General features: G+C 40.8%; 1 protein-coding gene across 1 annotated transcript in view; it reads right to left on the bottom strand.

Annotated features, from left to right (window-relative positions):
- Window positions 1-12,289, bottom strand: part of LOC124553367 (beta-1,3-galactosyltransferase 6-like) — a 57,037-nt gene extending 44,748 nt beyond the window's left edge. The window contains exons 1-2 of the mRNA XM_047127239.1: window positions 11,729-12,289; window positions 2,041-2,228 (exon numbers count right to left, since the gene is read on the bottom strand). Of these exons, the coding sequence (XP_046983195.1) occupies window positions 2,041-2,228; window positions 11,729-12,289 (749 nt within the window). The remainder of the gene's footprint in view (window positions 1-2,040; window positions 2,229-11,728) is intronic.
- Window positions 12,290-12,569: the final 280 nt, after the last annotated feature.

Raw genomic sequence — 12,569 nt, 5'->3', positions numbered from 1 at the left:
TCCAATATTTCTTTGCTGGTATATAGATGGCAGGTAGTCATCTGTGTAAAGCTGGGCGTAACATTGCAGAGCGATATGAAGTGGGACAAGCGTGTAATGGCAGTTGTGGGGAAGGCGGATAGTCGTCTTTGGTTCATTGGTAGAATTTTGGGAAGATGTGGTTCATCTGTAAAGGAGACCGCTTATAAAACACTAATACAACCTATCATGTCAGATTGAGGGAGGACATAGAAGCAATTCAGAGGCGAGCTGTTAGATTTGTTACTGGTAGGTTTGATCGTCACACGAGTGTTACGGAAATGCTTCAGGAACTCGGTTGGGAGTCTCTAGAGGAAAGGAGGCATTCTTTTCGTGAATCGCTACTGAGGAAATTTAGAGAACCAGCATTTCAGGCTGACTGCAGTACAATTTTACTGCCGCCAAAGGCACAAAGATAAGATAAGAGAGATTAGGGCTCGTACAGAGGCATATAGGCAGTCATTTTTCCCTCGTTCTGTTTTGGAGTGGAACAGGGAAAGAAGATGCTAGTTGTGGTACGAGGTGCCCTCCACCATGCACCGTATGGTGGATTGCGGAGTATTATATGTAGATGTAAATGTGTTGTGCACGGGTGGCTCAGTTGGTAGAGCACTTGCCTGCGAAAGTTCCTGGGTTCAAGTCACAGTGTGGCACAGTTTTAATCCACGAGCACCTTTCATATCAGCACAACTCCACAGCAGAGTGAAAATTTCATTCTGGAAACAATTCCCCAGGTTGGAGCTAAGCCATGTCTCCACAACATCCTTTCTTCCAGGAGTGCTAGTCCTGTAAGTTTTGCAAGAGAAGTTCACTGGAGTTTGGAAGGTATGAGATGAGGTACTGGCAGAAATAAAGCTGTGGTGCTGGGCTGTGAGTCACGCTCGGGCAGCTCAGTCAGTAGAGCACTTGCCTGTGAAAGGCAAAGGTCCTGGGTTTGAGTCCTCGTCCAACACATAGTGTTAATCTGCCAGGAAGTTTCAAAAGAATAACTCATTATCCACTATTTCTCCAACATATCTGAAGAACTTTAACTCCAGGCTGTGAATTCTGTGTGCTTCCAATATTTCTTTGCTGGTATATAGATGGCAGGTACTCATCTGTGTAAAGATAAAATGATTTGTCTGCGGTACAGTATTAGAAGAATGCTGAAGATTAGATGGGCAGATGACATAATTAATGAGGAGGTATTGAATAGAATTGGAGAGAAGAGAAATTTGTGGTGCAACTTGACTAGAAGAAGGGATTGGTTGGTAGGGCATATTCTGAGGCATCAAGGAATCACCAATTTAGTACCAGAGGGCAGCGTGGAGGGTAAAAATCGTAGAGGGAGACCAAGAGATGAATACACTAAACAGATTCAGAAGGACGTATTGGGAGATGAAGAAGCTTGCACAGGATAGAGTAGCATGGAGAGCTGCATCAAACCAGTCTCAGGACTGAAGACCACAACAACAACAACAGTATTAGATGAAAAAGGCAGTTCACTATTGTTGGAGGGGAAATAGGAGGGGGAAAAGTTTATTTCAATGTAAGTGTTTTTCTCCTAACATATGTATGCAAAGTAATCTAGAAGTAATAACCATAACCATAAGTTTGAGTATATTAGCATTAGTCATAATTTGTTGTCAGCATACTTTTCAAAAGTAGCCAGCTTGGACTGCACCTGTTAATGTACTAATTGACTCATTCCACATCACTGAAGGCTCTCCTTCATTATGGCATTGATGGCACATGATGCAAGTGTATAACTAAATGGACAATAATCAGTTATACATTAAATGAATGACGTCATCATTTTTAACTTTACTGTATGAAAACCAGTTACAATACAAATGAAATAAGATTTTTTAAAAATTTATGCACAGAATAAATGAAATAAATAACCATATTAAAACCAGCCCTTGTTTTCAAAATTACAACTTTTGAAAATAAGAGATATGTGAATTGTATACAACAGCCCAGTCACAGTGAGAATGTCCAAGAGGAAAGTCACTGAAAAATACTGCAAGCTCCGTTACTCACTTGCTCACAGCCTCTACGGGGGAATGCCCGTCGAAGAAACCCCAGTATATGGAAGCCGCAGAAGGGGCTGTGTCTCCTTCTTTGATCTCGTTCATTATCTGCGTCAGCCTGACAAACGAGTCGTCGTTGCACTTCATCACGTATTGTGCGAGAGCCTTATTATCTGCCCATACGAACGCCTTCAGCACCTGCAAAGGAAAAATTCATTTCGCTCTCAATAAATGCAAACTGACACAAAAAGACTACTGACAGAAAATGAAAATTATGAAAATTATGGTAAAGAGCTCTTCCCCTTTTCCGGTATTCCTTTTCTATATTGTGTGGTCATAAGACCCGTTCAGGAGAGGGCAAAATGAAAACTGACAGATTGAAGTGTATTTATCAGTAGTTTGGTGCGATTCTTGTATAAAACAATCTCATTTTGCTTGCCACACCAAAATTTGGCAAAACCTAAAGCTTTCAACAATCACCTGCACCTGATACAATAGCTCCATATTTAGCAATTATATACAACCGCTCGCTCACACAAAGATTCGTACCTAAAGACAGGAAAATTGCTAAGTCACACCGATACCCAAAAAGGGACCCATATCACTAATGTCGGTTTGCGGTAGAGTTTTGGAACATATACTGCGTTCAAACATTATGAAGTACCTAGAAGAAAACGATTTATTTACACATAGTTAGCACGGATTCAGAAAACATCGTTCTTGTGAAACACAATTAGCTGGTTGGTTGGTTTTGGGGAAGGAGACCAGACAGCGTGGTCATCGGTCTCATCGGATTGGGGAAGGATGGGGAAGGAAGTCGGCCGTGCCCTTTCAGAGGAACCATCCCGGCATTTGCCTGGAGTGATTTAGGGAAATCACGGAAAACCTAAATCAGGATGGCCGGACGCGGGATTGAACCGTCGTCCTCCCGAATGCGAGTCCAGTGTCTTACCACTGCGCCACCTCGCTCAGTCACAATTAGCTCTTTATACTCATGAAGTAATGAGTGCTATTGACAGGGGCTGTCAAATTGATTCCATATTTTTAGATTTTCAGAAGGCTTTCAACACCGTTCCTCACAACCGTCTTCTAACCAAATTGCATGCCTATGGAATATTGCATCAGCTGTGCCACTGGATTCGTGATTTCCTGTCAGAAAGGTCACAGTTCGTAGTAATAGTTGGAAAGTTGTTGAGTAAAACAGAAGTAATATCCAGTGTTCCCCAAGGAAGTGTTACAGGCCCTCTATTGTTCCTGATCTATATTAATGACATAGGAACAATCTGAGTAGCCATCTTAGATTGTTTGCAGATGACACTGTCATTTACTGTCTTGTAAAGTCATCAGATGATGAAAACAAATTGCAAAATGATTTAGATAAGATATCTGTATGGTGTGGAGCATGGAAATTGACCCTGAATGAAGAAAAGTGTGAAGTTATTCGCATGAGTACGAAGAGAAATCTGCTAAATTTCGATTACGCGATATGTCAAACAAATCTGAAGGCTGTAAATTCAACTAAATACTTAAGGATTACAATTACAAATAACCTAAATTGGAACGATCACATAGATAATGTTGTGGGTAGAGCAAACGAAAGACAGTGATTCAATTGCAGAACACTTAGAAGGTGCAACAGGTCTACTAAAGAGACTGTTTGCACAACACTTGTCCACCCTATTCTGGAGTATTGCTGCATGGTGTGGGGTCTGCATCAGTTGGAAGTGACGGATGACATTGAAAAAGTTCAAAGAAGGGCAGCTCGTTTTGTATTAGGGGAGATAGTGCCACAGACATGATATATGAGTTGGAGTGGCAATCATTAAAACAAAGGCGTTTTTCATTGCAACGGGATCTTCTCATGAAATTTCAATCACCAATTTTCTTCTCCAATTGCAAAAACATTCTGTTGGCACCCACCTAGAAAGGGAGAAATGATCACCACAATAAAATAAGAGAAATCAGGGCTCGCACAGAAAAATTTAAGGGCTCGTCTTTCCCACATGCCATTCGAGAGTGGAACAGTAAAGAGACAGCTTGGAGGTGGTTCATTGAACCCTCTGCCAGGCACTTTATTGTGAATAGCAGAGTAATCATATAGATGTAGATGTAGATCTCTGTCAGGAGCAAATGACTGTCAGTTGCTCCTGTAACGAAAGTGGACAGCGTGTTACACTAATTTTAGTATAGAACCTGATAACACTGCTTTGGTACACACCACAATCCACTACTTTGCTATACAATCAAATTGACTGACATTATATGCATTACATGCACAACACATAGGATAAGAATCTCATTGCTTCTTACTGCCAGTTATATTAGATATAGACATGAATAGATGTAAAAAAAAAAAATTTGAGGCCTATGCCCACAATTAAATGATGGTTGAACACAATGCTTGCTGCAGCCAATAAAAATCTGCTGTGACTGAGAACTGTACACAGGGAATCAGACTGTGAGGACATCCAGTTTTAACATTTATTTCATCCTTTTGGGATAGAGTTTTCTGGGAAATTATTGAAATATGTTTTACAAATGACTTAATTAATTATGATAATGGTTTTAAGCTTGAAAACATGTGGATTCTGGCACAGGCAATAGGTAACTCTCTTAGATATCCCCTGTTTACCAGAATTAGTGAAACAACATCTTTCACAGATGTGTCACGGCAGCACGGTATTTATTCCACTATGATTTGCCACATACTCAAATACAGCTGACTTGTCTTACTTGTATACAGGGTGGATGGAAGCACTTTACCATCAGTCTTTCTGATTAGCTCTGAAGATGGAAGAAAGGTTCACACCTGAAATACTAATAGTATAAAAATTTCAGTTAGATCCAAATGCCCACAATTTTACTGGTCAATAAAAAGGTACGCCACAAAATTGGTGAGGGAAGGAATACAGGATGACCCCATTATAAGCAGATTCATTATCTGCATTTTCACATATACGAAATGCTGCCATTTGTTATGAGTACATGAAGCAGAAATGTGTTGGTGGACATTACATCATGTTTGATGAGACCTGAATCATCAGTTCAGATCAGCAGAGCTGTGAAGTTGCACTTGACAGGCTCTGCATTTAAAATACTGTGTAAAAGCAATTTCAAGGGAAACATAAGTGTACAAAGATCTTATTCATTAGAAATAAAGTTACAAGTTTTGGATTGTAATGAGAAAGGTGAGTGTATTGTTGACATTCGGCATGCTTTAGAACATTGTTTATCCACTGTGAGAACTGATCACAACAGTGTGGTATCAGTTTGAAAAACCACTCAATCTTCAATTGAATTAAGTGTGCCTAGAGTGACCAAATCTCGCTCGGAGACATTGGAAGAAAAAAAAAAAAGAAAAAATGCTAAGCCTTTCGACCGAGCACCACGACTGACAGCATGTGCCTCTCTCTGGAGCTGCTATGCGTGCTAAAGTCGAGAGATCATATGCAGATTTAATGAAAGAAGAGGAAGGTCTGGCAACTTTCTCAGCCAGTTGAGCTCAGTTCGATTGCTTACGGCACCATTTTGACTTTCACAACATTAAAAATGACAGGAGAGGCAGCTGACGCTGGAGCTGAGGATCTTAAAAAGAGGTTGAAAGAAATTGTGACAGAAAAAGACTATACTCTGAAGCCAGATTTCAACCTCGACGGAACAGGCTTATTTGGAAATGGATGCCAAACTGCACATTCATTTCTATTGAAAAAAACAGCGCCTGGATTTAAGGCTGCCAAGGACTGGTGCACTATTCTTTCCAGAGGAAATGTTACAGGGGACAGCAAATTAAAGCCCCTTATTATCTACCACTCTCAAAATCCTAGGGCACTAAAGGGTCGCGACAAGAGTGACTCAGGTGGAGTGAAAAAGAATGGATGACTTCTGCCATTCTCAGCAATTGTTATATTAATGAACTGAATAGGGAACTGAAGGCCTGCTGTGAGAAATAAAAATAACCTTTCAGAATTCTTCTTCTCCTTGGCAATGTTCCCAGCCACCCATTTTCCATTATTGATTCAAATCAAAACACTGGAGCCCATTTCTGCCGCTGAACACTACATCTGTCCCGCAACCCATGCACCAGGAGTTATTTCTACATTCAGGGCATATTACTTGCATAAAACTTTCTCAAGTCTCATAGAAGAATGTGAATTGAGTGACAAACTTACCATCAGATTTTCTGCCAACAGTTCAATATTAAGATGGCGACTGATGTTATTAGAGACGCACGGACTGGTATCATTCCAAAATGTGTGAATGGTCAATAGAGGAAACTGTGGTGCAATTCTGTGCCAGTTCTAGGAGTAGTAATGACCTCGCCATTGCAACAAAATAAGCTGTGGACGTGGCACAGCAGATTAGATTCACTGATGTCGACGAACAGAATGTCTGCGACCTCCTAAACTCTCATTACAAAGATCTTAGCAATGAAGATTTGCATGTAAGAAAATATGTTACAGAAATTGAGCCGACTACAGCATCATCAGACTCTTCCAATGTATGAGAGGTATTTCATGGATAAGTGACCGGTTGGTATTATTCTGTTTATTGTTTGATGCATCGACAATAAAAATTATGACAGATGTAGTTGGGAGCTCGAGCAAGAAGTATGTGTCTTTGTTTTTTCACAGTGTACTCTAACAAAAAATTGGTAAGCAATACAAATGGACACTGCAAGAGTCTCAGGTACTGTGACTGTTGAAGGGCAGAGGTCATACATCATGATCAAAACTTTATGTGGCAAAAACCCAACAGAAATCAACAGTGCGTTAAGTGAAGTTTGTGGTGAGTTTACAGTAGACTGTAGTACAGTTTCACGTTTTGTTAATTATTTTTGTGATGACCATATGAGCATAGATGATAATCCAAAGGCCAAAAATGTCAACAGATGAATAAAGTGTGAAGCTAGTGGCAGATGCTCCTGAACAAGATCACAGTGCCACTTGTGAAGAAGTCTCTGAAGCCACGAGAATTCCCCCAACATCAGTAAAGTGCCCTCCGCCACACCCCGTTGGGTGGCTTGTGGAGTATAAATGTAGATGTAGTATTTCGTATTCTCACAGATGATTTGAAGAAGAGGAAAATTTCTGCGAGATGGGTCCCACACTGTTCGACTGCTGAAGACGAGCAGAAACTGCTGGACATTGTAACCTTGCTCAGACAATGATTAGACCAAGAAGGTCAAGCATTCTTGTGTCGAATTGTCACAACTGATGAACCGGAGCTGAAATGACAGTCCAATGAGTAGAGAGCTTCAGATTCTCCCCCTCCACAAACATTTTTATGTGCTCAGTCACAGCTCAAGTAACAGATGATTTTCGCTCATGATCACCAAGGAATCAACATGACAGTTGGATCCCATGTGGAACAAGCAAAGACCTTGTAAAAAATAACTAGACTCACTGATGGCGCTGCAGTCGCGGGATAATTTGAACCCTCAGCTGGACGCCATTATAGTGGTTGTAGTCCGATGTGTTGTGTAGTACTGTTGTTTATGGAGACCCTGATTCAACATTGTATATTTGTTGGGGCGTACATAAAGTATTTGTTACTCGTAATTCTACTGTCTGTACGTTCCAATCAAAAGAAGTACAATGGTGAAGAGTTGTGCAGCGATTAATTGTACAAATAAATTCGAGAAAGGAACGAATATTACATTTCACAGGTATGTGGACATTTTAAGTTGTTTTGTATGTCAGTGCACTTGCTTAGTAAATGTTTTTGTAACACGGTATTAGCATAATGTCTGTGCATATATTTGCAGGTTTCCTTTCTCAAAACCACAGCAGTTACAAAAATGGTTACACGCTGTCAGGAGGCAAGATTTCCGACCAACAGAATACCATTTTATATGTTCCGATCATTTTGAAGAAAGTTGTTTCCTTGAAAATTACGTAAATCGCAGAAAGCTGAAAGATGATGCTGTTCCATCCATCTTTCATTTTCCAGACCATATACAGCAGAAGATAAATTTTTCTTTGTGAACCACATTTTATTTTAACTATAAAAGTTGAATTGCAAGCAACACGAAATTTGAGTTAGCAGGCTTTTTATCGTTATAAAATGCAACTGAATGTGTGTAATTGTAATCTGATTTCACAACTTCTCTCGATGGAACAGTTGTTGAGTTTTATTTATTATATGAAAAAACCACACGTATAAACTGAAGTGTACATTTTCGAAAGTAAATATTGTGACTAATGCGATACTGGATACCTGCCTGAAGTCTTGTTTGTTGTAGCTGGCTGATCGGTAGTGTTTTCATGGTCTAGGTTAGGTTGAAACTTGATAATTTGGTCGTGAGTTGCCAAAGCACTACGCCATATATAACGCACTTTTCGTCATAAATTCTAAAGCAAGGTAGAGTCATAAAATATCTATTAACATAGTGGGCAAATCTTCGAGTATTTTGATGCATTTTGCATACATCTATCGTAAATGAACTACGAAAAATGCTAGGGGTCCAGTGCATAACTTTTAGCTACGGCAGATTCCATGTACTACGTAACATAAATTCATAAACAGTGACTAGTTGCTGTTTGTTCATAAATTAAAAACTATATTGTAGTAACGTATTTAAATGAGGCATTATGTTTGTGACCTAACTCTAGGGAAGGCATTTTATAACCAAAAGCGATGTATAAACATTCGAAATCCGCGCGTCAGTTTACCACTCTAATGGCCGCCGGCCAGCTATTCAATTTGTCCGCTCTTCACAGTCGACCACTCGTGCGGTTGTGGGGGCCTGGGAACAAGTGTCTCAGCAGTGTATTATTGTACCTCCATGCAAAACCTGTGCAGAAAAATGTACAAAACGCGACCTCAGTTGGTCAAGGCTGTGCCCCTCATTCTGCACGACAATGCTCACCCTCATACTGGCAGTATCGCAGCCCAAAAGTTCACAAATACGGATGGGAGGTGTTGCTGCATCCTCCCTGCAGCCTGAATATGAGTTCACCAGACTTTGATATGTTCCTTAAGTTGAAAAAATATGCGTGGATGTCGTTATCTTTCTCAGGAAGAGCTTTCTACCGCCGTTACCTGAGCCATTTGACAGATGAACAGAAGATGTGTCCTGGATGGAATACTAGAGCTTCTGAGACATTAGGATTCAGTCATAGCGAAGCAGGGAGACTATGTTGGAGGGCTGTAAAGAGACACTGAAAAAAATAGACATGTAAGTAAAAAAAAATTATTCTGCATTATTTACGAAATGTCTCTCTTAGATGACCCAGAAGCTATTTAGGCTGTATGGGGACTTAATAAAAATGATTTATGCAAGGAATTCTGAGACAATATGCTGCTTGATACATTATTTTGGTACAAAACATATTTTGGCTTTATTGCCTTCATCAGTACACTGCAAACAATCACATTTGTTTATTGTTTGTATAAAATATAATTTCTAAGGAGTTTTTTTTTTTTTTTTTTTTTTTTTTTTTTTTTTTTTTTTTTTTTTTTTTTTTTTTTTTTTTTTTGATCTTGTACTCCATCCCTGACATTGTAGATGGACATATGTCTACTTTGTGTAAACCACTATTGCTGTAATATTATTTTTCAGCAACATTATAACATTGTTCGATAATTTGCTGTTGCACATATATTATAATATGTTTTTATTATATTAAAGTTGTAGAAATTCAAAGGTAACAGCTAATTGTTTAGTCAAAGATACTAAAGTTGTTATGGGTCATATTTCTATGGAACTGTTACTGATGTGTTTGTAATCTCCGGTGTTTTGATTATTTGTTATCTCTATGCAAAATTTCAATAAAATTTTTTAAAAACTGTCTGCACTTGAAATCAGTTTGTTTATTTAGTATATAGTATGGATAATCATGTCTATGCAGGATTTGAGATGCATTTTCAGAGTTGTCAACTTTGTTTTTCTTATTTTCAAGGTGTGTAAAGAAGGTGGATTGGTTGTTATTTGTTTGTCTCATGTGTTCTCTGAATCTAATGATGAAATTTCTGTCTGTCTGTCCTCCATAAAATATCAAGCAGCATACCCTATTCTAATTCTCTATTCTCTGCATAATGTCCTACTGTAACATAATATCTGCTGAAGGTCCCACAATAAAGAAAATGATTTTTGTGTGTTACTATGTGTCTCAGCATTAAATTATTAAGTTTATTAATTTAGCATTAAAATGCATTTCAGAAGGATGATAATGGCTATTTTTGGTAAAAGTGCTATGAAACTCTACGATTTTGAACTTAATATGCCAGTAAATGAGAACCTAACCCCACATTTTATATATAATATGGCTCTCAATGCACACAAGTTCGGTACACAGGGCAATTCTGTGGAATGTAACTGACGTGTATAACGAGATTTACATGTACGTAGAAAATACTACAAGGTGTATGACTTTGATTCCGCCATTTTTTCTCCAACATTTGAGGCTTTAATGAAACAAATTGGTTACACATGTGTCATTCAAAGTATTTTCCATTGCTGGCCACTACTTTCTCCCATATGTCGGGCAGTGTATGAATCCCACATCAAAAAAATTGTTCATCTTTTGAAGCAATCCACGAATCGATCCAATTTTTGACTTCTTCATGAGATCGGAAGTGTTGGTCAGCCAGGCCACGCGCCATTGATCTAAACAGGTGATAGTCAGAGGGAGCAATGTCTGGAGAACACGGCGGGTAGGGTAGGACTTCCCATTTTAACGTTTCCAAGAATGTTTTGAACTCTTTTACAACGTGGGGTCGAGCGTTGTCGTGCTGTAAAATCATTTTATCGTGCCTCTCGCTGTATTGTGGCCGTTGCTCTTTTAATGCTCTGCTCAAACGCATTAATTGCGTTCGATATCGAGCACCTGTGATTGTTTCACTTGGTTTTAACACCTCACAGTACACCATGCCGAGCTGGTTCCACCAAATGCAGAGCATGACCTTGGAGCTGTGAATATTCGGTTTGGCCGTTGACGTGGCAGCACGGCCGGGATATCCCTGTGATTTTTTGCGTTTAGGGTTATCGTAATGAACCCATTTTTCGTCCCTGGTCACAATGTGATGCAGAAATACTTTCCGTTTTTGCCTCTGAAGCAACTGTTCACAAACACAAAAGCGCCGTTCAACGTTTTCTCTCGGTTTCAGTTCACACGGGACCCAAGTTCCTTCTTTCTGAATCATGCCCATTGCATTGAGATGTTTTGAAATGGCTTGCTGTGTCACTCCCACTAATCGTGCCAATTCTTCTTGAGTTTGACGCGAGTCTTCACTCAGCAATGTCTCCAATTCTGCATCTTCGAAAACATTCTCTCTTCCACCACTATGCTGATCTATGATGTTAAAATCACTGTTCTCTAAGCGTTGAAACCACTCACGACACATTCTTTCACTAATAGCATCCTTACCATACATACTTGAGAGCATTTGATGAGACTCAGCCACTGTTTTCCTTGTACTGAAATAAAGCAGTAAGACCTCCTCCAAATGACGAGAATTAGGCTCGTAAACTGACATTTTCAATGAATAACAACTTTATGATGCAGACATAAATCGACTAATGTTTGAGTGAGGTTATGTCGATAGAGGTCCAAGGTAATTGTCCGACATCTGCAATCTGTTTCTTCCGACCGCTACTTACCGTTGTCGCCACCTATCGGCAAATGGCGGAAGCAAAGTTGTACACCTCATAATTAACAGAAAGGACAGGACGATAGGATGCATATTAAGACGTGAACCTTGAGTGTGAGGTTGGCAGGAGTGTCGACGAGGTCGGGCAGCAGCAGCATGTCGTGGTGCAGGTCGCGCTCCTCCAGCAGCCGGCGCGTGTCCTCCTCGTCGAGCCCGCCCATCCCCACCACGAAGTAGCACTTGGCGTCCAAGTCCTGCGAGCACGACCGGAACCACGTGTCGCGCAGCACGCGGCGCCGCTCCTCGGAGGCGGGCGACGACACGGCCAGCACCACCAGGAACTGGCTGATCGGCTCCTCGTCCCTCGGCGGGTGCGGGGCCGGCTGCTGCGCGGGCAGCTGCTGCGCGGACAGCTGCTGCGGGGCCGCCGGCGGCAGCCGACGGTCGGTGCACGACGGCCACGGCTGCGGCAGGCCGGTCAGCGCCAGCACCACCATCGTGAGGCGGCACGCCAGCCCCACGCCCGCCACCGTGTACGTCGCGAACAGCACGCGCCGCACGATTGCGTGCAGCAGCACTTTCGAAAACATGTCCGTGGGCGGCAGGGCTCTGCCTCTTTTAGCTAACCTGGTGTAGAAAGTTTGCCTGTGTACACGAATGTCATTCATAGTGTTACAAAGATTGAAAACTAGCCGCAGTACATGGCACTGTCCGGGATATCCCTCCCCCCCCCCCCCCCCCCCCCCCCCCCCCTCCACCGTCTACTTCCATAGGACAAAAGTTCCTCGGTCATGGAATGTGTCGGTACATAAAATTACAACAGAAAAGTAATAATAGATAAATTAAACGTTTATGAATCCTGGAAAGATGACAACCTATAAGTTTATATAAAATCAGTCAACAGTGTAACACAGGAATTAGCATAATTTTTCAAATGTTCAGATGTGG

Source organism: Schistocerca americana, chromosome 11 (assembly GCF_021461395.2).
Source record: "Schistocerca americana isolate TAMUIC-IGC-003095 chromosome 11, iqSchAmer2.1, whole genome shotgun sequence".
Taxonomy (NCBI): domain Eukaryota; kingdom Metazoa; phylum Arthropoda; class Insecta; order Orthoptera; family Acrididae; genus Schistocerca; species Schistocerca americana.
The sequence above is the reverse complement of the archived record's forward strand: the minus strand, read 5'-3'. Positions and strand labels throughout refer to the sequence as shown.